Source organism: Nannospalax galili, unplaced genomic scaffold (genome assembly GCF_000622305.1).
Source record: "Nannospalax galili isolate Female #2095 unplaced genomic scaffold, S.galili_v1.0 scaffold31, whole genome shotgun sequence".
Taxonomy (NCBI): domain Eukaryota; kingdom Metazoa; phylum Chordata; class Mammalia; order Rodentia; family Spalacidae; genus Nannospalax; species Nannospalax galili.
Genome location: NW_008332149.1, coordinates 1,566,635 through 1,593,287, shown reverse-complemented (window position 1 = coordinate 1,593,287; position 26,653 = coordinate 1,566,635). Strand labels below are relative to the sequence as shown.

The 26,653-nt window shown below is 43.9% G+C and overlaps 1 protein-coding gene across 4 annotated transcripts in view; it reads left to right on the top strand.

Moving 5' to 3' along the window:
- Positions 1-11,263, top strand: part of Plekha1 (pleckstrin homology domain containing A1) — a 56,485-nt gene extending 45,222 nt beyond the window's left edge. For 2 of the 4 annotated variants that reach the window (XM_008827263.2, XM_008827265.2), the window contains exons 8-12: positions 658-726; positions 3,007-3,071; positions 3,651-3,714; positions 6,232-6,321; positions 8,747-11,263. In XM_008827263.2, coding sequence (XP_008825485.1) covers positions 658-726; positions 3,007-3,071; positions 3,651-3,714; positions 6,232-6,321; positions 8,747-9,061 — 603 coding nt within the window. In that variant the 3' untranslated portion in view covers positions 9,062-11,263. Of the gene's footprint in view, positions 1-657; positions 727-3,006; positions 3,072-3,650; positions 3,715-6,231; positions 6,322-7,466; positions 7,608-8,746 lie in introns of all 4 variants that reach the window. The other 2 variants (XM_008827266.3, XM_029560722.1) reach the window with 2 other exon arrangements.
- Positions 11,264-26,653: the final 15,390 nt, after the last annotated feature.

Here is a 26,653-nt window from a genome sequence, read left to right as displayed (position 1 = left end):
AGGTATTTTAGTGTGCTCCTAAATTTAGTGTGCTTAATTAACAAAAATATTTGTATAAAAGTTTATTAAGCCAGGCGTGGTGGTGCACGCCTTTAATCCCAGCACTTGAGAGGCAGAGGCAGGCGATGTCTGTGAGTTCAAGGCCAGCCTGGTCTACATAGTGAGTTCCAGGACAGCTGGGGCTAACAGGGAGATCCTGTCTCAAAAAAAAAAAAAAAAAAAAAAAAAGTTTATTAAACATTTTTGTATCAATTTATTTTCCATTTGTTGCCCTACTGTTTTGTATAAAATACCTGAAAAAGGCCTCATGCATTTTATAGATAGAGAAACCTGATGTGGTTTACTAGCATTTCCTGTACTTGCTCTTTGCTTTGTGGGGGTGGGCTGGTGGGGAGGAAAGGGAAATATTCCCCCACCCCACTGTAGAGCAGTAAAGCTATGTAAAATTGTTAAAAAAAAAATCTGAGATGGAGCCATCAAAGGTTGAGAGCCAGGAGTTCAAGGCCTGGGTAGCAAAGGAGAGAGCTGTAATTTACCCCCTCCTGGGAGGTGCATAGTTTCTCACTGCTGGGCTTCTGATTGTGTATTCATACTGGGATGACTAGGAAGTGACTCACACTTGACACTCCCTGAAATCTTTCTTTTCATCTCTGGTAGATGAAAAACTGGAAGAGAAGATATTTTCAGTTGGATGAAAATACAATAGGCTACTTCAAATCTGAACTGGTATGTTGTTACTTCATAAATACGCTTTTTAAAAAATGCTTGAGAAGTTGCACTGTAGTGATTGTGTGCTTGGGTGCTATGTTTAGAATAATCCAGTTCTTGCTTTGAGGGCCACCTGTAGTTCAGGCTACTTTGCTATAATGCTTTTGGTTAGTGGCATTTTCCTTAAATATATCTTAAATAAAACTATAGTATCTTAAGCTGGGCCTAAATGTGTGCCTTTAATCCCAGGCAGAAGCAGGAGGATCTCTGTGAGATCCAGGCCAGCCTGGTTCACATAATGAGTTCCAGGAAGGCTGGAACTAGGGAGACCCTGTCCAAAAAACAAGCAAAAGCAAAAAACTACAATATCTTCAAAGAAGCATTCTCTCTTGATGGATCTAAAATCATCAGAATCTCCCATCTTTAAATTTCTTTCAGAGGGGCATTGAAAAAGTTGGTGTAAGAAATTCAGTAAAGGTCAGCATTTAACCCTTTCTGTCTCTGCCTTCCCTTTCCTGCTTTTTCTTGACCTTTTCTCTTCCTGTTTCAGATTGCCTTCTAAGTTGGTTTCAGTTAAGATGTCTTCGTCTTACCTGAAGGCAGAATCAAAGATTGAGCTTTCCTCTCTCACTGTCTGAGTAATGTCCTCCTTCAAGACACTGTCAGTGACCTAAGTCCTGCAGAGACTGTTGCATAGATTAATGGGGTCCTCCTTCTGTGTGGCCTTTTGAGGGGGGCTCTGCATGCTTTATTAGAACAGGTCTGCTTCTGTGCGCTGACCACATGTGGTTGAGTGCTGATAATGTAATCAGTGTGGCTGAGGGGCTGGCTGTATTTCATTTTAAAACTAAGACCAATTTTATTTCATTTTTATTGTTTAAGTTTACAGTTACTCCTAATTAGTGACTGCTATATTGGGAGTATTTTTGTTTTATTTTATTTTTATTTTATGAGTGTATTTATTGCCTGTATGTGTGTAAGTGCACCCATGCTGTGCAGTGCCTGCAAAGGACAGAAGAGGGCGTCAGATCCCCCGGAACTGGAGTTTTAGCTGGTTGTTAGCCACCATGTGGGTGCTGGGAATTGAACCCTGGTCTTCTGCAAGAGCAATCAGTGCTCTTAACTGCTGAGCCCTTGCTCCAGCCCCCATGGAGTGGTTTAAGATGCAAGTCAAGTGTCCTTCTAAGAGGCTGTTGTGGGGGCAGAAAGACAGGAGCAACCATTGTATAGCCAGGTGTAGGCAGCCATTACCATGATGGGAGGCTGTGGACTGCATAGGCCCCAAGTGTCTCCTCCCATGAAACCTAACAATAACAGAAAGGTAAAGTAATTTTATAGGAACTCTCAGCAGTGACTAAGAGATCAAGGGCCACACATCAGTCATAAGTCTGACCCACACCAGGCACCTCCTAATGATGACAGCAGAGAAGAGCACAGTGCTGTGCCGGGGTTTCCTGCCAGAGACATGCAGCCTGAATATGAGGATACAGAAGTGTCATCAGACAAACCCAGACTGGGAGGCATTCTGTGAAATAAGTGACTGGATGTTTGAAATCTGCAAGATCATGAAAGAGAAACCAAAGAAGTAACTGTTCACAGAAAGGAGACTAAGAGACATGATAGTTAAAACACCGTCTCATTCAGACTGAGCCCTGGGCAGAAAATAGATCAGCTTTTCTTCTGCTATAATGGGTACTCAGTGAATAATCAATACAATCTGAATATGGCCTGTAGATTAGGTAATTATATTTCATCAGTGTTGAGTTTCTGGTTCCATAACTGCGCCATGGTTCTATAAAATACATTGATTCAGTCAAACACTAAAATCCGAGCAGTACAGGTGTCTGTAGGCATTTCAGCAGAAATGTATAAATTCACATATATATTCAGATACACGTGTACAGGGCTAAAGCAAAACTGTGTTTACTGCCCTCTACATCAGGGTGACATTCCGAAAGAGAAGGTACCGTACTTGCTGATTATATTCAGATACACGTGTACAGGGCTAAAGCAAAACTGTGTTTACTGCCCAGTGCCCTCTACATCAGGGTGACATTCCGAAAGAGAAGGTACCGTACTTGCTGGTCCACAGGTCCGTCCACCACCAAGACTGCTGCTTAGTGACTTTTAATAAGACCAGAAGTAGCAAGCACATGAGGGCAGAGAACTGGAGCTGTTGGGTGCTTGAGAAGGTGGCACGTGTCTCAGCAAAGCACACTTTTCACATAATCTCTGAGTCAGACAGCTAACCCTTGAAAGATTTTAAGAAGAAATGTCCTGTGTTTGCTTTTTTGCCAGGAAAAGGAACCTCTTCGGGTAATACCACTTAAAGAGGTTCATAAAGTCCAAGAATGTAAGCAAAGGTAAGGAGCTGCTCTGACTTGATGCTGGCATAGCTTATTAGTATAGGACAGTTCATTGTCATGGGCTCACAGATGGTATTTTCTATTATTAGTTCTGGTGTTACTTTTGACTCTGTTGCTGCACGATGTGCTGCAGTTTTTTAAATCCATAAAGTACTGAACTATTTTATTTGAAAACTGAAAATTAAGAAACAATCTTTTTACTTACTTGAAAATGAAAGCTCAGAAGTAGCTTATTAATAGAAAAGAAGCAGCGTGAACAATTTCTCAGATATGGCACATTTGATACTTGTTTTAGTACTTCACAAGTGCTGCAGACCAGGGTATGACAAGAAAATCCTTTAGCTGTGCCAGTTTTGAGTTGAATAAACTCAATCTTAACAGTTAAAAACTTTGAACCTTTTCTAAAACTGTATTAAAGCATATGAATTTTAATGCAAAAATGGGAAAGGATAGTCCGGTTTCGTTAATGTTTTACCTCTTAACATTTATTTGTTGACACATACTTTGTACTGAGTAAACAAATGAACAAAACCTCTTAGAGCTACTTATTACAACTGGTGATTTTCTTCTCCACAGCGACATAATGATGAGGGACAACCTGTTTGAAATTGTAACAACATCTCGAACTTTCTATGTGCAGGTAAGACACTTGTAGGTTATAGATTCTCTCACAAGAATTAGTGACTTTTAGAGGTGGAATGTAAATAAAACTTGTTACTATTGACAAATGCAATTCACCAACTTAGTAAGAGGATGTCAGGAAACAGATTATTGGTAGGGCATATGCTCAGAAATGGAACAGAGTCACATATGAACGTGCTGTTCTAACTTGGATTTTAGCAGTGTGCACTCAAATGTATTATCTTTTCATATTTTTCTTTAATATAGTTTTTGGTCATTTTATGAAGTCTCAAGTACCTATAATAAAAATTAGAATACTGTCTTACAGTTTTGCTATTAGTATGCATCCTATGTTTAACTCTAAAATGTAACTACTCAATTATATAAAAAGAAACTATTAGAAAGAGCATTTGTTTATACTTTGTGAAAATTATTTGCGTATTGAAGAAATGTTAAGAAAATGTAGCTTATAAAATACATGTGATCCTACATTCTTAGACTTTGTTGCCATTCTTATAACAGGCAAGGTCACGCTAAATGTAGTAATGTCTTGTTTGTTTTCGTGTATGGTCATTAGTTCCCTGGAAACAATTGCACTGCTCTCTTCTGTGTGGGTGCTCCACGTGATCCATGTGAAGTTGCTGCTTTTCTGTGGCTGAGTGCGCATTTACCAAGTTTTCACATACTTACTGTGGTGAACATCTGCGTACACAAATTTACCTGAATTTTTTATTTCTTTAGTTTCTAGATGAGATTTAGCCGTCAGAACATAGTCAGTTTTTCCGACTAATTTCTATGAGTGTTCTTGCTAGCACTGAGTGGAAGTGTGTCTCTTCTCTGCTTGCTGTGAGTTTTACTCTGAAAAGCGCTCAGTCATATCAGTTCAAGACATTGTGTATCTTTGAACTTCAAATTCTAGATTCTGGAATCTAGTTTTAGGTCTACTTCTCAAGAAGAGTAAGGGATTCTAGAGTTACAGATCTAGAAGTAAGATGTTTGCTGGCTCCCATCTTAGGCCTTGTTTACATTCATTTCTTATTAAGGTTTTAAATTCACATTGGAAGCTTATCAAAGAATATTACTACTTTGGAATATGACTCCCAACACGTCTTCAATGTCCCATAAGAAATTATTTCTAGAAAATAATATGTAAGATGATGCCAGGATGTTTTGTGAGGTTTTTTTTGTTGTTGTTGTTGTTGTTTTTTGAGACAAGATCTTCTTGTAGCCCCAGCTGGCCTAGAACTCACTATGTAGACCAAGCTGGCCTTGAACTCACAGGGATCCACCTGCCTCTGCTGGGATTAGGTCCTGGTGGGACTAGAGGCATGCACCACCACGCCCGGCTCCTGGATGGTTTTAAAGTGGCACAGTTACTATGCCTGTAGCAGATTTAAAAAGTGCAGCATTTGACAGCACAGCAGGCAGGGCTCTCAGTGGCTTCTTCCTCTTATTTTCTTTGCAGAAGCATTTGTTGTTAACACTTTGTTGTGTCTGATTTGAGAACGTTCGGTGGCTAACCTAGATCTTCAGATAGCACCTTACTCAGCAGAACCTGGGTTGAGAACAGAACTTCTAAAGCTGGGCCTTGTGACATGTGCCTGTCATCCCTGTTGACTGCAAGGCTGAGGCAGGAAGTCTGCACATTCAAAGTCCACCTGGACTAAACAGTGCGTTCAAGACCAGCCTGAGCAACTTACTCTGTCTCAAAACTAAAACACCGAGGCTGGAGAGGTGGCTCAGAGGTTAACACTGGCTGCTCTTGCAGAGGACTTCGTTTTGATTCCCAGTACCCACATGACAGCTACTATCCATCCATAACTCCAGTTCCAGGGTATCCAACACCCTCTTCTGACCTCTGTGTATATGGTGGTACAATGCAGGTGCACCTACCTGTATGCAGGCAATACACTTGTACACATAGAATAAAAATATTTTTTTTAAAAAAAAACTAAAACACAAATTTTAAAATAAAGGGGAGAGCTGGACATGGTTGTACACACCTTTGATTCCAGCGCTCTGGAGTCAGAGGCAGGTGGATCTAGAAGACTGAGGCCAGTCTGCACTCCATAGCAAGTTCCAGACCAGCTGGGGCTACAGGAAAAACAAAACAAAATAAATAAATAGGTAAAGAAATGGAAGGTCGTGGTAGGTAGAGCATTTACCTGGCCTGTGTGCGACCCTCAGTTCAGTGTCTGCCTGGCCTGTGTGCGACCCTCAGTTCAGTGTCTGCCTGGCCTGTGTACAACCCTCAGTTCAGTTCAGTGTTTGCCTGGCCTGTGTGCGACCCTCAGTTCAGTGTCTGCCTGGCCTGTGTGCGACCCTCAGTTCAGTGTCTGCCTGGCCTGTGTCCGACCCTCAGTTCAGTTTCCCAAGACCACATAGTCGCAAATGCTTCCAGAAAATTTTTTGAAACTGTTGCCTTAGAATGTTTTTGCTGGTGACGTTGTATTACTAAAATAAATACGTTAGATTTGTAGAGATAGAAGGTGATTTTGAGGACAATCTGACTGAAGGAGCTTTTTCTTCCCTCTAGGCGGATAGCCCAGAAGAGATGCACAGCTGGATTAAAGCAGTCTCTGGCGCCATTGTGGCACAGCGGGGGCCTGGCAGATCAGCGTCCTCAGTAGGTTCCCACTCTGATTATACTCCTGTGACCTGTCCTTTGGAGCTGTTTTTCTTCTCCCCTAATCCTTCTGGTTCTTTTCTTTGTTAAGATTATTTGCATGTTGACTTTCATACCAATTGAATTTGCGAACAGTAATGCATTCTAATATAATGCTGCCCTGTAGCGTCACATGCACACAACTTGCTGTGCATTGTACTGTGTTAAGTGCATAAGCAGAGAGACTAAAGGACAGACACTCCTTTTGTTTCAGCAGTTGCAGTCTTAGACTGAGGTTAGACAGAGGGACACTCACTGTGGCATGTGGCCTGATTGTTAAGGCACTTTGAGTGGTAGCATCACAGTTTTGTGACACTTAGTTTCTCCTGTACTTTCCTGGTTTGAGTTAAGGTTTCTTTTGGCTTACCTAGTGCCTGAAGGCCACTGACCAAGCTAGAGTCACAAGTTCAGTTTAGTGTTCCCATTCAGTTTTTTTCTATTTCATGTTTTTGTTTTAATTTTCTAGCAGGTTAACATAAAACTTTATTATCTTTGTGGTTCAAGTACTTGTTCAAATAAGAGCAAGTACTTACTTGTTCAACCCTAAGAAAGATTTTTGCTTTGGAATACTTTGGCCACTTATCTGATCTGAAAATGCAAACCATACTGAGAAATTGTATCTTAAAATACAGCACTGTCATGTAGGAAGTAGCCCGGCGTGCCACAGTGCGCCCTTTACTATGTGGACTTACTGTGTATCTGTGCATTCTGTACTTGCAGTATTTTTTCCTGGTAGTATTACTGTGTCTTGTAATAGTTTTTTGCTAGTGGCAACAGCAGATCAGTAAATAGTAATCCATCTTTCTTGTGTCTCAATTGTTTATAATTGTCCTAGTATCCTTTTAGGAATATCTAAGAAATCATTTTCACGGTGTTAGTTTTGTAACTGCCTGCATTTTATGTGACTTTTCAACAGTCAGCTATGAGATTCTCTGCAAAAACAATGTCTGTTGGGAAGAGGAAACATTGGAGAAGGGTGTTTGTGTTTTGTGCTTTGTGGTGGGGGCAGATTGGACTACCTAGCTCTGACTGTCAGCAGAACTTTCTCTTTTCCTCCCTCTCCCAATATAGGTTAACTCTAATCTTAGCTTTGCACTGTGTTCCAGATGCGGCAGGCCAGAAGGCTGTCGAACCCTTGTATACAGAGGTATACATCAAGAACTGGTGAATGCGGCACGTATGTGGCTCGCACGCAAGCGCGCCTTCTTAGTAGAGGGCCCGGCTTACCCCACAGCTGCTCATAGAAAGTTGAGTCAACCAAACTGCCCTTCGCAGTTGTTGTAACTGATTTTGTCAACACTAACGCAAACTATTTTACCATAGTCGTCAGGTTGAGTATGTATCGTTTTAAAAAATGGTAAAAAACAGCTGTACTAATGGAAAGCATCTAAAGCTCCTGAAACTAACTTACTGAATTGCTTCAAGAGTTTCAATTTCCATATTTTATATATTTTGAGTTTTAAAAAATACAACACTTGAAATGTACCTTTGTTCTGATATATGCAAATTTATGCATGCATATACACTGGATAAGCTCTGTTTCCATAACTTGCATGGCATTTTATATCTGGTGAAGTATAGCCATGTAATAGGAATCCGTATTGTTTTGGTGATTTGTGGCACTTTGTTTTCAGAGCCACTAGCACCATCAACCAGCATGTGCAGCCCACAGAGCATTTATAGCACACTGCGCTTACAATGGCATCTGCAGAGGCATCTTCATGCTCCTAAGAAAATCAGTATTCTTAACTGATCTTCATCAAAGTTTTAAAAATGACTAAATTGTACCCTTTCTGCCTTTAAAATCTTAAAACGTGTGACTATGACGTACACTAAATGAAGTCATACAGAAGACTGCTACTGGCCACGGTGAAATCAAGGGAGGCAAACACTGAGTGTCGTCAGGCTACTAGACAGAATCGTGTCTAAAAAATCCTGATTCTTGCTTATTACTCTATGGCCTTTCATTTTTATGTTCTACATATTAAAAAAAAAAAATTCTCTAAGTACGTGAGATAGTCCTATTGCTCTTAAATAAAAACTGGTAGGCTCCTTTTCAGCACATTTCGGTTGCAGTTGGAACACTGTATCCCTTTTTAGGCTGGCTAGGTCTCCAAAGTGCCATAAGCTGCCAAATTCTGCTTTGGTGACAGAAGTAGTTCCTGGGTGGAAGTGGTTGTTGTCTGACATTGCTTTGAACTCACCCCCTAAAATGCAATGCTTTGGGAAGGAGCTTGCGCATTGTGCTGCATGGCCTGTGCTTCTGCTTTGTGTGTGTGTGTGTGTGTGTGTGTGTGTGTGTGTTTTTCAGAGAATCAAGTCTCACACTGACAACTAACCGTGTTGTTGACGATTGGCTGGATCTGACCGCCTCTCCTCTTTCCAGGAGCATTCCAGCTGCTCTTCAGAACCCAAATGCACTGCCCGTCCTGCCGGCGCAGCAGCCGCCACCTCACATTCCACAGCCTCTCGCAGCCACTCTCTGGTCTCAAGCTTTACCGTGGAGAAGCGAGGATTTTACGAATCTCTTGCCAAGGTCAAGCCAGGGAACTTCAAGGTCCAGACTGTCTCTCCAAGAGAACCAGCTTCCAAAGTGACTGAACAAGCTCTGCTCAAACCTCAAAGTAAAAATGGCCCTCAGGAAAAAGATGGTGAGCCAGTGGACTTGGATGATGTGAGCCTTCCTGTCAGTGATGTGTAAGGCGGAAGATTGCAGGCTGCCTGCCCACCCATCCTAGTGTCTTTCCTGGGGCTCCAAGCCAAAGATGATAAAGGTGAAATGGTTTAGTGCATATTTTATGCTGCCTCTTAGGGGTACTCTGTAAGCTGGCAAACCAGGAATCTAGGGAGTGGCCAACACAACATAAGGTCTTTAAGAAAAGAAGAAAAACCTAGCCATGTCCATATCAGCTGTCTGAAGCTTTATGTGTTTGGGGATAAAACTTATGTGATATTTTCTTTTTTCCTTAATGACTTTGAGAGGTTAAATATTTAACATTTTAAAACATTAAAAATTATTATTATTTTAGTCATTTAAAAAATGCTAGTATGACTTCCTGTTAAATGTTCAATATTTACACATTCTTATTGGTTAACATTATCAAATGGAACATTGCCAGACAAGAATTCCTAAATTCATTATGTCTGTGGTGCTGTAAAATTTATATTGCAATGTGGACTATTTTGAAATTCTAACCATTTTTGATACCCTGAATCTCAAGATGAGTGGTCAGTTTTGCGTAGAACTTGATTATACTGTGGGTGAGGGTGGTGGGTTATACAGAGACAGGGAAAGGGAGAAAATTGGAACCCAGGCAGCTATATCTTGAGATTTTTCTGTTGGGGGTGCTTTTGTGACAGGGTGTCATTATGTGACCCTAGATCTTAATATGTAAGCCAAGCTGCCCTTGAACTTGTGGTGAGCCTCCTGCCTCTGCCTCCCAAGTGCTGGAATTACAGGTGTGTGTCACCAGTACCCCACCTGAAACAGTTGTTTGGAAAAGCTTAGGACTTGCACCTGTCAGTATTTCATTTCAGTGAAAATTAGTCATAAATTTTGGGACAATCTGAATTTTTAATCAAAGTTTTGTAACTAGAGCTTATTTCTGAATTTGAATCAGTAAAAGGCCTCAGTGAAGTCATTGCTGCCCTTAGTCTTGAAATTGTTGTGGCCTCTACCTTTGCATCATTAATAATTTACATGCAAGTGCCTGTGTCTTCTTATCTCATTAGGAATGTGCTCCAAGGTCCTACATGATTGGCTTTAAATGTTTGAATAAAATTAATGTTCAGTAGATAGTTTGATGTGTTAACTGAGATAGCATTTTATGTTAAGAGATACCAAAATGCTGGTATTATACTACCTGTGCAATATTTATATTTTAAAAATCAGATTTGAGTATGCATTTAACCATGGGAATATCATAAATATAAGCACCTCTCTGAAGAATCCTTAGTTGCAGGTGTTGAGTAACAGACTGGCTTGAGCAAGTTCTGTTTTGGGCCCAGTCTTAAACATTCGCTTTAAGAAACTGTCACATGCTGCTGCTCTAAGTGTCCGTCTTTTGTTTTGGAGTCATACAATCAACTGAGAGAGAGAGAGAGAGAGAGAGAGAAAGTTTGCTACAGTGGTGGGGTCCCGATGGTAAGATGTACTAGAATTCCCCACTATCAGTTTAAACACCCTTGTGCCCAGGAATGCACCACTCACCCTTTTTATTCATAAGCTAATATTTTTAGAGCTCTATTTAGATCGGTCCCTTTCGCACCTACATTTGGAGACGATAGGCTGACGAGGTGTTTGGATGTCACCCCTTCTCTGCTGTCGTACCATGTGAAGGCTCTTTTGGAAGTTCCTCTCCATGAGCGCGCCTCGGAGCCTGCTTGGATGCTGCGGTGTTGACGCGCCTGGCGCTGCTTTCTTCGCACGGCCTCCACAGTGCACGTCCACTCAAGCATAGTTTGATATTAGTGATTTGATACATTTCACGGAGGCAAATACTAGCTCTATTTTGGACTTTTTATAGAACTACCCTTATTCAGAGCATAGGAATATGTTCTTGTGATCATCGGGTTTTCCTGATATTTATCTCAATTCTTTTTAAGCCTACCAAAATTATTTAATTATTTTAAAACTTATACTTCTCTTGTAAATACGTCACATCTGAAATGCCCACAATTGCTTGGAGTACCTTAATGTCTGCTGCATTTCTTCCTGTGTGTGTAACATGTCTCCCCTCAGAACGGGCAGTGTGCCTCCTGTGACATGTAACATGTAACATGTCCCCCTCAGAACGGGCAGTGTGCCTCCTGATGTTTACTGTTACGTCTGCTTTCTTTACATGTCCAACTGGTTGAACACTGTAAGGACTTGAGAATAAACTCAGAATTCATTCTCACTTAATTCCCATTTTGTTTGGTTCAACTCTCAGGTAAAATGAACCTGGTACGAAATGTGTGGGTTATCCGACTAACTTCGTATTTATGACTAGTCACCTTGGGACGAATAAGAAACTTCAGATCCATGAATTCTTAAGACAGCTTCATGTGAAACTGTATAAGGAAAATGTGTGTGTGTTTAAAGAGCTTGTTTATTTTACTTAAAAAACAAAACCTGTTCTCAAAATTACATGTGCTTCCCATAAAGACCTGTTACCAGGGGAGTCATCTAGGCTGCATGTAGGACATGCTTATTGGTCAGGTGGGCTGGCGTCAGACTAGTTGCAGAAGACATGGAATGTGGGGGCAGGAGGGTGGATGACTGAGGATGGGGGTGGGGAATGGGGCTGTGGAGGGACACTGAAATGTACCTCAAAACAAAAAACAAACCCTTCACCCCCAGTCCAAGAGCAGGCCTCTTGCAAACCTTCCCTTTTGATGGTCTATGACAGCTCTGGGGAACTCGGAGTTTCCGGTCTCGGTGCCTGCTGCCTTGGTGAAGCTCAAACACTTGTCACTAAGTGAAGGACAAGGGCATCAGTATGAAATGTGTTGAATTTCCTTTGAACTTAAAACTTGAAATACTAATCAACCACTTGAAGTTCTGGAATATTCAGTCTGCAAAAACACCATCAATGATCTCAGGTGTCTTTTGTTCCTTGTGTCTAGTTATTGTCAACCCCTGCTGCATTTTCCCTCTGTCTTCATGAGCTGGCCTCTGAGCACAACGAACAGTGATGGAACCAGGCTTTCCTCTCTGTTGGACTCCTTGGGAACCACTGCCGCCTTCTTGGTCTGCTGCTTTTTTTTTTTTTTTAATGTAAGTTGACTGACAGCTTAAAGATCGGGCAGTTCACGCCTCCACCGTCAGTACCATCTGGAAGTGAGACCTCAGGGAGGAGGAGGAAGATGTGTGTTGTACTGGTATGTTGGGCAGGTTAGCAACAAGGCTGGCACTTTAGCTTCCTGAGACGCTTGAGAACCTGACTAGGGTCTTTACCCTGAACATGGCTGAGATGACTTGGTCAGACATACGGACTGCTGCCTGGTACCCTCTGGGCGCTCCTCTCTCCTTTCCCGAGCTTACCGCGAGCTCTGCTTTCTCACCCTCCCAGATATATTTTTCATCACAGGTTCTCAGGTCTCTGTTCTTTCAGATGACTCGTGGAGGGCTTCCTGGAGCAGCAGCATAACTGCTCAGAGCAGTGGTTTGCTCTAGAATACCAGCCTTGACGTTTGGTTCATACTGTGGTTTCTGTACCCTCTGAGCAGCATGTTCAGTACTTTTAAGGAAAAGAACTACTTGCCAGGCATGCAGTATACTCTCGAGGTTCTGGTTTTTTTTATTAGGGTCTGCCTGTTAGTTTTTAGAAGATTGAGATTTTCTCATTAAAAGTCCTGCTGCTCGCATAGTCCGTTTCCTTGTTCGTACCAGCTGCAGGAGGCGAAGGAAACCTACATGGCACTTGCTGTCACATTTGCCCGTGAGCTCCCCTCCTTGAGATAATTGGCATTCCAACCAATGGTCCTTTCTGTCCTGGGTAACAGACACCTCATTATTACTAATGTTTGTATGGCTTCAGTCTTCTTAAACATTCTCATGCTTCCTACAAATAAGTAGCTGTATTTTATGGATGTGTGATTTTTGCCTAAAAGCTTATTCATAGATATAGTTTCCCGTTTTAAAAGACTTAAAATGAATTTGACTCAAAATCAAGCTAACGATATGCAGTTAAAAATAATTGCCTTTGGGTCGGGCCTGGTGGTGCAGGCCTTTAATTCCAGCACTTGGGAGGTAGAAGTAGGCAGATCTCTGTGAGTTCAAAGCCAGCCTGGTCTACATAGCAAGTTCCAGGGCAGCTGGGCCTGTAGGGAGACCCTGCCTCAAAGAAACAACAAAAAAAATTGCCTCTGGGGCTGGAGAGACGGCTCATGGTTAAGAGCGCTGGCTACTCGTGTAGCAGACTTGAGTTCAGTTCCCAGCACCTATGTGGCAGCCAACAACTGTCCGTAACTCCAGTTCCAAGGAATCCAACACCCTCTTCTGACCTCCACGGGCATTGTACAACACAGGTGCACTTACACACATGCAGGCAAGCAATACACTCATGCACATAAAACTAAATATTGAAAAAAATAATTGTAGGGCTGGAGAGATGACTCGGCACTAGAACCCAGGTTCAATTCCCAGCGCCCATATGGCAACTAACAACCATCCCTAACTCCAGTTCCAGGGGATCTGACATCCTCTTCTGATGTTTATGGGCATTGCATGATACAGGTACACCTATATACATGCAGACAGTACACTCAAACACAGAAAATAAAATTAACAAAATATTTTTTTTAAAAATGACTGCCTTTTCCTAGTGGGGAACCTCCAAACTGCCTTCTAAGTACTCACGTTTAGACCTACAGTCTAGAGTTGTGCTCAGCCTTCCTTGAGAAGTTTGTTATTGCTATGGGTGGTAGTTAATGCAAAGACTCACAGCAGGTCAGAGTGCCAAGAATAAGTGATGGTCAACGGGTCATCGTCTATAGCAGCCCATCCATGGTTCTGGGACATTGGGAAGAAGTGGCAGAAAGAGCCAAAGAGCTGTGTGCCTCAAAAAGATGTCTTATGACGTGATGTGGCCTTTGCACTCAGGTTCCCTGCAGCTGTGGCTACCTGCACAAGACCAGCACTTGATTGAGCCTGTCAGTGGTTCATCACAAATGTGGGAGGAGCTTATGAGGTTCCATCCCTCCCTGGTGACTATCGACAGTTAATGGTTGCTGGGGGAGGGGGATGCTATTTTCCTCTGAAATGTTGCCCATGCTCCAGCAAATAATTTTTCCATGCTCATGCAAGCAACGCTAGTTAAACACATAGGAAAAGGCATGGTGAGGAGGAGGGGCTTCTTGGGAAGAAGGGTTTCAGCAGAAGGGGGGATGAGAAGATAGTGGAGGTAAAAATGACTCATTCATTATACACAAAAGAAAAGATTTTAATTGTCTTTTTGGTTGTGTTACTGTATACCTCTAATTCTAGCACTTGGGAGATGAAGGCAGGAGGGTCAGGAGTTCAAGGCCAGCCTCCACTACATGATACCTTGGCTCAAAAAACAACAGTGTATTGCCTCTTTCTTTGTTTTCATTTTGCCTTAGCTTCTCTTGTGGGTCTACATACAGTGACCGTCTCATACCAGGAGGCCTGGACCATGGGTTGACCTCCATCTCTGCTGGATCTGAGTTGAACAAGTGTGTGCTTAGAAAACTTTACTTTCTACATTACATAAAATTACAAAATTGGATTTTAAAAAATCAAAACAAAAAACCTTTGTCCTGGTGATTTTTATTAACCAATACCACTAGGTTTTCTTCCCTGAAAAAGTCTTTCGAGTGTTTTTACTTTAAAGCAACTCCACTTACAGGGACTTCAGGAGATATGACTGGTACTGCACAACTCCCCAACTCCCACATAAAAACCTGGGTATAGGGCTGCAGGGATGGCTCAGTGGTTAAGAGCACTGGCTGCTCTTGCAGAAGACCTGGGTTCAATTCCCAGCACCCACATGGTGGCTAACAACCACCTGTAACTCCAGTTCCAAGGGATTTGACACCCTCTTCTGACCTCCATGGGCATTGCATGGCACAGGTGCACTTACACACATGCAGGCAATACTTCACACACATAAAATGAAAACAACTGGACATGGCCACACATGTGTCTGTAACCCCATTAACTAGGCAGAGTGGAGACGAGGCCCGCTGGGGCTCACTGCCCGCCAGCCTAGGTCTCGGTTCTGTGAAAGACCCTGCCTCAAGGGAATAGACAGAGAGTGACAGAGCAGGAAATTAGCTCTGACTGCTCTCCGTGTGTGTGCATGTATCTGCATACACACGTGCACATATACCACAGACATAAACCACACACACCACACACACAAAATAATAAACCCCAAATAGGAAAACTAAAAAAACTAGCTCTTGTGTTAACAGAAAGGAGAGCCCTTTCTTGCCTTTATTTCCTGGTTGCTATTCAGAAATTTCTTTCTGCTTTTACCCAAAGCTGCATTAACTAGCCAGGAGTAGCAGGGTGCTTCTGTAGGCCCAGGTACCTGGAGCTGAGGCAGAGGATCACTTGATCCCAGGAGTGAAGAGACCAGCCTAGAAAACATAGGCACCCCCTGTCCCCCTCCCCCCAGTTCTGTTGACAGTCATTGAGAGACATCAAAAATTCAAAGGTCTAATAGCTTAATGCCAGATCTTACATAAAAGCTGGAGGCCACAACTTCCTTGTATTTGGGATGATTGGAAAGTACATAATAAGATATAACTAAAAGTACCCTTAATTAGGTGGCTTTGTATTTTTCCATTTGCTAATTTCCATATTACAGGGATTAAAATTCATTCTTTCCCTATTTTCAAATGAAACTATTTTTCTGCTGGGTGTAGGGGTGAATGCCAGCACTCAGGAGGCTATTGCAGGGAAATCTGAGAGTTCAAGGCCAGCCTGGTCTACAGAGTGAGTTCCAGGCTAGCCCGGCCTACATAGTGAGACACTGTCTCAAACCCCAAAACTATTTTCCCACACTTCTATGGTCCCCCTAGATCCCAGCATTGGCAGACCAGGCAGCCCTTAGTCCTTTTTTTGCAGTGGATGGTGCAGCTGGTCAAAGTGCAGAGAATAAGTGTCTGTGGTGTGCTCCACTGTAACTGTATCACACCTCCCCAAAGGGCTCCGGAAATATCCTGGAAGAAGGGTTAGGAAGATTTTAAGAGCCAGAGCTCAGGGAGGAGTGCTGCAAAACTGTCTTCTGGATTAAGACCTACAGCAACCGTGGTTGGCTGTGTGCGACCAAACCAGTCAATGTGGGAGACAGGCTTGAGCTTAGGTTAAAAGTCTTAATGACAGCCATACAGCAGGCCTGAGGCAATGGCCAACCGCTGGAGCCACAAAGAACTTGTGACATTTGCTCCCATTGGCAGATCATGAGACTGATGCCTAGAGTTCGCCACTCCCTAATCACCACCCTTGAGATCCCAAATTGCAACACAGCCTGGCAGGAAACCAGGCCCCATAAGGAAACTGGAACCTAAGTAACCTGAAACTCATTATGCTAATGAGGTGTCTGACTCACGATGTCATGATAGGACACAGCCCTGCCAAAGATCTGAGCTGTAACTTCTTGATTGGACTCCTACCCCTATATAAGCTTGTGCCCTTCTACAATAAACTGGATCTGCGTCAACAAACCTAGTCTCCTGTGTCTGAATGCGGCTCCGCTGACACAGTCTCCTCACCAGCCCTGGGGTCTGGGACCGGACAGAAGTAGCGACAATTGGAGGCAGCGCCACAGTGAACAGAAGAGCGGCCCCAGCACCCAGAAGAGTTGTTTCAGCGCCGCAATGAGCGGAAGAGCGACCACAGCTTGCGGCCGCGGCGAGGAGTGAAGGGCAACGCCCGTGCGACCAGGGGCGGTGCCCAGAAGGCAGTGCCCATGAGCGCTCAGGCAGCACCTGAGCAGGCAGAGGAGCGGCGCCCGGAGACAGCACCCAGCACTGGAAGAGTGGAGGGGCAGCCGCAGCTGGTGCCCAACATAGGGCAGTAACACTTTGGACATCCGAAGCCCCCCTTGCCAGTGACACTTCCGTGGGTGCTCGCTGCTTTCGTCCTCTGTGCTTCCTCTTCTGGCTTGCAGTTTGGCATGTCGTTCCTGTCTCTACCAATCATCTTCCCGAATGGCTCCCTAAGTCCTGGGTACGTCTTGCAGGGTGAGTGACCTCCAGTATGGGGAATAGTCATCCAGCTGCCGCCAACCCGTGCTGCTGCGCTGGTTTCTCTCCTCAGGAGTAGGCAAATTAGGGTAATGGAAAAAGATATAACTAAGGTATTAGATAAAGTGCTAGCTCTTGCCCCCTGGTTTACAGATTCCTGCTGTTGGGATCCAGAGCAATGGCTCTCTGTACTGTTCCTGGCCAGAAGGAGAGAAGTCAGGGAGGGGCGCCCACAATCTGGGCTGTTCTACTCCATTGTGACTACCATTCTGGCCTTGCTTCGTGGAGTTTCCCTGACGCCCCTGAGCAAAATAATCTCATAAAAAAAAATAGATAAACAAATAAAAACAACAAGATGGTGGGGGTGGCTTGTTCCAGGCATTCCTGGCCAAAGTAAGACTAACAGATCCTTGCTCTAAAACGGGAGTGATGGCTGTTGCTAAAGATGCAAAAGATGGGAAACTAGGGTTTCTTGGCCCTAACAAGATCTGGCAGATGGATGTCACGCACTTCCCTTCCTATGACAAGCTCAAATATATCCATCATATTATTGACACCTGTTGTTAACACAAGGGCGAAGCTATGCTTGTGTCTTTCCAGATAATGTTCCAGCCCCCATCTGGATCACAGCTCAGAACATCAGAATTTCCTGTGATGGACACCCTCCCTCCACAGCCGCCGACCCTGGAGGAAGCAACGCACTTCTCAACCACTGAGATACCGACCTGGTGTCACAGATCGCGAAAGCAACCAGCTCCAACGGCACACCTGATAACCTGGGACGACCTTGAGTATCTCACTTCACAAGCAGAGACTATAGCCATTACTGGTATCCTAATTTTTGGACCCTGCATTGTTAATTTTGTTAAGGCTAGTTCAGTTGGCTGTTGTCCCATCACGACATCCAATCACCTCAAATTTAAATGATCCAAAAAACAATGACCCACTGTTCCTTACCCTTACTAAACTATAATTGGCTTTTTAAAAGAAAAAAAGGGGGAGATGTGGGAGACAGGCTTGAACCTATGGTGAAAGTCTTATTGACAGCCATACAGCAGGCCTGAGGCAACGGCCCGACCACTGGAGCCACAGGGAACGCCTTGTTGTCAGACATTTGCTCCCATTGGCAGATCATGAGACTGATGCCTACAGCTCGCCACTTCCTAATCACCACCCTTGAGATCTCAAATTGCAACACTTAGCCTGGGTCACGTGATTCTCAGGAAACCAGGCCCTATAAGGAAACCTGAACCTAAGTAACCTGAAATCTATTATGTTAATGAGGTGTCTGACTCACGATGTTATGATAGGACACAGCCCTGCCAAAGATCTGAGTTGTAACTTCTTGATTGGACTCCTACCCCTATATAAACTTGTGCCCTTCTGCAATAAACAGCATCTGCATCAATGAACCTGGTCTCCTGTGTCTGAATGCGGCTCCGCTGACACAGTTTCCTCACCAGCCCTGGGGTCTGGGACTGGAAAGAAGTAGTGACAATTGGAGGCAGCACTACAGGCAGCAGAAGAGCTGCCTCAGCACCAGGCGAGCAGAAGAGCTGCCTCAGCACCAGGCGAGCAGAAGAGCTGCCTCAGCGCCGCAACAAGCAGGAGTGACCACAGCTTGCTGCCGCAGCGAGGAACAAAGGGCAATGCCCTTACAGTGGGAGGTGGTGGCGCCCGTGCAAGTGGAGGAGCAGCTCCTGGAGACAGCACCCAGCATGGGAAGGGGGCGGCAGCCGCAAGCCAACATTCCAGCATGGAGTGGGGAGAACCCCACCAGCCCCGACTCCTGGCCAAGGAGCAATTATTGGCAGTTGAGGGCTGCTGGGGAGGGAGGGTCAGTTTTCTTCAGGGGTGTGCCCCCTGCCGTGCTCCCTAGTGTATAAGGTTCCACACTCGTGCACATCTGCACAGCACCAATTGGCTCACTGGGTTTTACATATTTTTATGAAAGAGTGGGACCTGGGGGCAGAAATCTGTAGCTGTTGGGCAGGAGAATGGGGGTGAATATGATAAAAATTGTATACATGTATGACAGGTTTCAAAGAATATTTTTTTTTAAATATAATTTCCCCAGACATCAAGATATGTATTGGGGCTGGGGAGCTGGCTCAGTAAGAGCACTGGCAGCATAAGCATGAGGAACTGTTCCCCAATACCCATGTAAAAAGTTGAATGTGGTCATCCATGCATGCCTGTAACCCCAGTGTTTTGGGGGATAGAGACAGGAGGGGCTTGCTGATGGTCAGCTTAGCTCTGGGTTCAGGGAGAGAACTCTGTCTCAAGGGAATAAAGAGAGCTGTGATAGGTCAGGCCCCTGGACAGCCTCCTCTGGCCTCCACAGTCAACCATGGGCGTGTGTACCATCCCCACACCTGTGCATAGACCACATGTATTCCACTCACCCTCAAACACACAAAACAAAAATTTATTTTTTTGCCTTTTTGAGACAGCATCTCCTTGTAGCCCCATCTGTCTTGGAACTCACTATGTAGACCAGGCTGGCCTCAAACACACAAAGATCCACCTGCCTCTGCCTCCCAAGTGCTGGAATTAAAGGCGTGTGTCACCATGCCCGGCCTAAACAAAAAATTTAAAAAGTACATGTACTGAAAATCTCACAGAACTGAGGTTAGTGTTTACAAGGCTAGTTGATGAGATCCTAGTGACCTGCTGTCATGTTTAAGGCGGGGAGTTGCTTTCCTGTTGTATGTTCACGTGGGAACACTGCCACCTTCTGGGTAGCTTCTTGCTATGCTCAAAATAATTTGATATTCATTTTACCCAACAGAAAATTAGAGAAAATAATGTGGTTGCCTAGGAGAGCTTTGTAATTAATAATCAGATTTAAACTGTTTCCAAAAGATTTTGATTAAACTTTTTATTTGGCAGTAACTGTGACTTCACATGTATAAGAAATAATATGTGACTGGAGAAATGGCTCAGCGGTTAAGAGAGCTGCTGCTCTTGAAGAAGACGTGAGTTCTCACCAGGCAGATAGATGCAGATACACATCATCACAAAATGAATCTAAAGAATACTATAGAGAAGTTCGCATGATGACGCATGCCTGGAATCACAGCACTCAGGGAGCTGAGGCAGGAGGACGGAGCATTTGAGGCCAGCTGCGATATATACTGAGATGCCATCTCATAAAAAAAAAAGAGGACAGACAGAAGGGGCTGGAGAGATGGCTCAGTGATTAAGAACATGTGCTGTTCTTCCAGAGGACTGGGGTTCAGTTCCCAGCACCTACATGGTTCCCTGCACCCACCTGGTAACTCCAGTTCCAGGAGATTCGATGCCCTCTTCTGACCTCTGCAGGCTTTGCACACATTTAACACACATACATGCACACAAATACTCATACACATAAAAAATTTTTAACAAAGAAAAAGTACAGAGAGATCTTTACTCAGGTGGTACAGAGTCTATCCTTTACTCAGTTTTCTTCAGTGATATCTCAAAAAGTTGTAATACAGTATGATAACCAGGTTACGGACATGAAAATCGTCAAGATACGGGACAGTCCCATCACTACTGAGACCCCTTGTCCTTGTCCTGTTGCAGTCTCCTCCATCTCTGCCACTTTAGAGTTTGGCCATGAACTTACTCAGTTCCCCAAAGTTACATTAGGTTAAATAAAACAATCTGAAGTGTGACTCCTGGTCTCTCTGGAGTTACTGCCTCTAGGAACCTTGAGACCTGCTCTTTATTTATATTGTCTGTAGATTACTAAATGAGTTAAATTTCCAGTCTGATGTCAGAAGCCTATTTCAAATAAGATGTCTGTATACATTTCTTTAAGTTAACTTTGAGAATCAGTAATACTGGTATCTTGTTCTTAGCCATGGAGAAAGATTCCAAGCTTTGACTTACAAAAATATTTACCTTTATTATTTATTTGTGTGTATGGAGCAAGTGTCATGATGCGAGGCTGGAAGTCAGACGACAACTTGCAGGAGTTGGTTCTCCCCTCCTTCTACCATGTGGGTCCTAAGTATGGAACTCAGATCACCAGATACCTTTACCCACTGAGCCAACTTGCTGGCCCATTAAGCTTTGATAGTTGACATGTAGATCAGTAACATTACCAGAATAAATAAGCAAAATAGATTAAAATACCAAATTTCTTGCATTGGAAGTAGTTGTAGAGACTGATTATAAAGATAACCACTTTGTATAGGCCGCCAGTGGAGTGTTTCTCTGGAAAGCTTTTGACCGCTTGAAGTCATTTTCATATCCTTGCACTCAGCATTCAACAAGAGCACGTAGGCCTAAGGAGATGAAGGAGTTTGTCAAAAGAAACAGAATGTATTGCATATGATGAAGTCCAGTAAGGAAAACTACTGTAGCAAGGAAAACCAGGCATCTGGAGGCTGAGGTGGTCAAGGAGCAACGGTGGGGTAAGCAGTAATGTTGTGGAGGGGCTTCTAGAAAGCCCTGGGAGAGAGCTGGGTGGTTCTGAGAAGCAGCTTCGGGGCATGAAATGTTGATTTGCTATCTCAAGGGTCCAAATAGACTCAGAATTTCAATTGTTCTCTTAAGGGTCACGGGCTTTCTCCCTTGAGCTATGGTACTTCTACCTGCCACCCTAATTTTTCCTTCAGGGGGATGTGTAAGAGAGGTAGGGAACCTACCCGTTTAACCCTCTCCATTTCCTGCTTGTCTTAGTTTCCTTTCCTGCTGTGTGGTCAGCTTCCAGGAGTCAGTGCTCTCCTTCCACCATGTTGTCTTAAGGATGGAACTTGGGGCTTCAGGCTTTACCCTTAACTGCTGAGCCATCTCTTCTGGCCCAAGATGTATTATTTTTAAAGTATGTTGCTGTTATTTTGTGATTTTTGCATAAACATGGTATGTCTTCTGTGTGGGTATGTCTTCTGTGTGGGTCTAGTTTTTGTAGGCTTTGTGGTAGTTCCTAGCTTCATCAGACAGGCTGAGTAGATGTTGTTTTATGCTGTTCTGAAATAGGTTTTGTAAGAATTAGAATTATTGGACTGGAGAGATGACTTATGGTTAAGAGCACGTTCTGCTCTTGCAGAGCTTGCAGAGGACCTGGGTTTAGTTCTCAGCACCCACATGGTGGCTAACAACCGTCCATAACTCCAGTTCCAGAGGATCTGATGCCCTCTTCTGGCCTTCACAGATATTGCATGCATGTGATGCGCTTCGATACATGCACACTAAGCTCTCAATACACATAAAATAAAAATAAATAATTTTGGCCAGGCATAGTGGCATATGCCTTTAATCCCAGCACTTGGGAGGCAGAGGCAGGCGGATGTCAGCTGGGGCTACAGGGAGATCCTGTCTCAAAAAGACCAAAAATAATAAATAAATAAATAAATAAATAAATAAATAAATAAATAAATAAATAAATAAATTTTTTAAAATGTGAATCTGCTCTTTTCAAGTTGATCGGCTTCCTTTGTACAACCTTCAGGACCTGGGGCTCTTGCGAGGCGGTGCCTCTGATAGCTTCCTCATTTTTCTGAACAGATAGCAACGTGCTTAGATTTTTCTGTCATGTCTAGGGTCAGTTTTGATCTATAATTTTCGTAGAAAATCATACACTTGACATAAATTTTCAAACATCTTTGCATGGAGCTTAGCAGAATATAAAGACTTCATTGAAAGAGAAACGTGGACCCCACTGTTTTCATCTCAAAATGTACAAACTACAGTGGAGACTTCATAAAGTAGGTGAGAGCTTGTGGGTTTTGAGTGGCACCAGTGTGAACATCAGAATACAGTGGTAATGCCCAGATGTAACACAGCCATCAAGTACAGCTTAGGAATTAGAACAAATCCTCTAAACTCAACGTGAAAAGCCCTGATTGCACATGAAGAATTGTGATCCTTAGAGATTGAGTCTAGTTCTGGCCTGAGAAACTGCTTGATGATGACTTTAAACTCCCTAGCCTATGCTCATGGACCTTCATCTCTGTCCCTCACTCAGCCCCTGCTTCTGAGACTATCCCACACGCCTGAGCAGCTCAGTCTCTTTCACTTCCTGGTTTCCCCACCTCCCTGCGTTCCTGCTGGGCCTGCCTGAACTGCCCCTTTCTTTGCGTCCCCACCTGTCAGTTCTCATCAACATGCAACTTTCTCCTCCAGGTGTTAGGACGGGCTTCTCATCTTTCCCACAGCCCAAACTAGGACCAGGATGACATCCAGACACCAGACTCCTTCCCCTTCCCAGGCCAGCCTTCACGTCTTTGGAGCTGGCATTCCCCTTAAGCTTTTACTCCTAAATTCTGCACTGATTCAGTAGTTTCCCTCCTTCTACTGCAGTCCCTTTAAAAAGCCCAATATTTCAAGTTTTGGATTTGATTAGAAAATGGAAGCAGCTTTGTGCTGGATAGTTGTCAACTTGACACACCTGGGAAGAGGGACCTTCAACTGGGGAGCTTCCTCTATCAAATTGGCTTGAGGGCAAGTCTATGGGGCATTTTCTTGATTGTTAATTGATGTTTGAGGGCCCAGCCCACTGTGGGTGGTGCCAGGCTGGGCAGGTGGTCCTAGGTTGAATAAGAAAGCAGGCTGAGCACCAGGAGAGGAAGCCAGTAAGTAAGCAGCGTTCCTCCAGGGTCTGTGCTTCAACTCCTGCATGCAGGTTCTGGCTCTGAGTTCCTGCCCTGACTTACCTCAGTGATGAACTGCGACCTGGGAGATGTAAGATAAAATAAACCCTTTCCTCCCAAAGTTGGTTTTGGTCAGTGCTTTTATCACAGCAATAGAAAGTAACTGGGATGAGCCTCACGCCAGCTATTCATAGATTAAAAATGGGCCCAAAGCTGAAGTGAAAAACCAGGAAGCAAAATTCAAGCAGATTCCACAGGTTGCTGTGTGTGACCTGAGAGAACGGGCTCAACAGGAAATCAGGGACCACTTTCCCCCTCAATCCTTTTCAGCTTTGTGCTTAGTGTCAGGAAGTTCACAGTTGTCCCTTGGGCTTCCCTGAAGGTTCAATGAGGGAAAAATAAACGCAACTCCCCTAAGGCTGGGGTCCTTAAAGTATTTTCTGAGACCCACAGTGTAAACCTCACCTAAGAACTTGAGAAATCCTGAAGAGACAGCTCAGTGGTCAAGAGTGCTTGCTGCTCTTCCAGAGGACCCACGTTTGGTTCCCAGCACCCTCTTCCGTGATTACGATGCCCAGAGAAGTTGGAAATGCCCTGCCTAAGGTGTCCATTGCATGTAATGAAGTAACTTCATGCACCTAGTCTGATACTCTTACACAGCATCCCAGAGAACTGAGGAAACACTCTACCAAATCATGGTTTGTGTTTTGTGATTCAGGTGAGGGGCCCCATGGAGAAAGGCTGCAATCAAGAACATAGGTTGGAATAAGAAAACATTCTTTGATAGTCCATATGGAAAGAATTTTATCCGGAATTAAGGAAAGGTGCTTCCTACACACAAGCACCCATTTAACTGAGTCTTTTGGCAATGGGAAGGAAAGACATTGAATGTTTGATGGAACGAAGTATGTTGGCTTAAAAAGAAATTACATGCATGTGTGTGCGTGTGTGTGTGTGCATGCATACGTGTGTGTGCGCACGCTCGCACTTAACACAGCGCATCTGTGGCTGTCAGAGGACAACCTCAGGTTAGCTCCTGCTTTCACCTTGTTTGAAACGAGGACTTTTGCCACCACACAGTCCAGGCTAGCTGTCCATGAGCTTCTGGGGATTCTCCTGCCTCTGCCTCCCATCTCTGTAGGACTGGGACTGCCACTATGCACCACCACACCTTGCTTTATGTAGGTTCTGGAGATTTGAACTCAGGTCCTCATGCTTGCTGGGCAAGTGCTTTGCCTACTGATCCATCTCCCTAGCCCACATGTTGGCTTTTTATTAAAGACAGGTTCTTCCTGAAACCCCAGCTGGCCTGGAACTCAGTATGTAGACCAGTTGGCCTCACAGAGATCAACCTGCCTCTGCTTCCAGAGTGCTGGAATTAAAGGCATGCTCCACCACACTTAGCTCACATGTTCGCTTTTAATGGGAGACCATTCCAGGCATTAAATGTTCAGAAATTCAGGGTGTGGGCTGTGCTACAAGGGATACTGGGTAGCCTGTTAGCCAGTGCTCTGAAAGGTTTTTGAAGAAGACGAAAACTTCTCTCCGTTTCTATGTTTACCCTTAGAACTGAGAGCAGCCCATTGAGGGTAATTCTGTGGGAATGAGTTCCCTTTGGCTTGAACACCCTCTGCGTCCTCTGTCTGCTGTTAAGCTCTTTGTTGTCTCCTGGGACTCAGCCTGCTCGTTGCTGAACGTTCTGCCTTTGGGGCTCTATATATGCTCCCATGATCACACAGGCACTGTGGCCATTATTGTATTAACGTTTTGTTCGTTTTCTTTTTCCTCAAGACCATATGTTCTTTTAGAGAAGAACACTCACTTTAAAAAAAATAATCTTAATGGGCTTATTTTTCAATCTGATTTTAAGTGAACATACTTGTGGAGCATCAGTGTGAGCAAGAGGAAGTGAAAATAAACTGTTGTCCCCAAAAGGACCTGCGTTGACATTTGCTTCCAAATCTTCACTTACATGTGTATGTATCACGAAGCCTGGTTTATGTGGTCCTGGTTTCAGTGGGTTAAACCCAGCACTCCCTACATGCTAGGAAAGTACTCTACCAATTGAGCTACTTCCCCAGCCCTCAGGCCAGATAATTTTATAAAAAAGATTTATTTATTTTTATTTTATGTGCATGAGTGTTTTGCCTGCATATATGTATGTGCACCATATGCATGCAGTGTCCACACAGACCAGAAAAGGGCATCAGATGCCCTGGAACTAGAGTTACAGACACTTGTAACTCATGCGGGTGCTGGGAACCCAACTTGGGACCTCTGCTAGAGCAGCTAGAGCTCTTAACCACAGAGGTAGCTCTCCAGCCCCAGACTAGATAATTAAAAATGAAATTATTGATTCTTTGATTTTCATACAATGTATTTTGATCATATCCCACCTCCTCCAACTAAGTTTTTTTGTTTTTGTTTAGTTTTGTTTATTGAAACATTTTGAGATAATTGTGGCCTGACAGGGAATCCTAAGGAAAAAAACTCAGTTCTCCCCTGGAACTGGAGTTAGGAATAGCTGTTCGTCATCATGTGGGTGCTAGGAACTGGGTCCGCTGTGGGAGCAGCCACTCCTCTTAACCACTTAGCCTTCTCTTCAGCCTCTCCAGAGGACGTTTTTGTTGTAGTTTTCCTCAGGCTGGCAAGAAGGCTGTGTGGTTAGGGTCATGTGCTGCTCTTGCAGAAGGACCCCAGTGATTCTCAGAACCCATGTTAGGCAGCTCACAACCTCCTGTAACCCCAGCTCTAGGGGATCTGATGCCCTCTTCTGGCCTCTGTGGACACTGTAACACACACACACACACACACACACACACACACACACAAAATAAAATGAATCTTTTTTTTTTTTTGAAACAGGGTCTCCCAAATGTCCTAGAACTCACTATGTAGCCCTGGCTGGCTTTAATCTCACAAAGATTTGCCTGCCTCTGCCACCCAACTTCTAGGACTAAAGGCATGCAGCCCAGCCCAAATAAAATTAATCTTTAAAAAATAATAAGCTG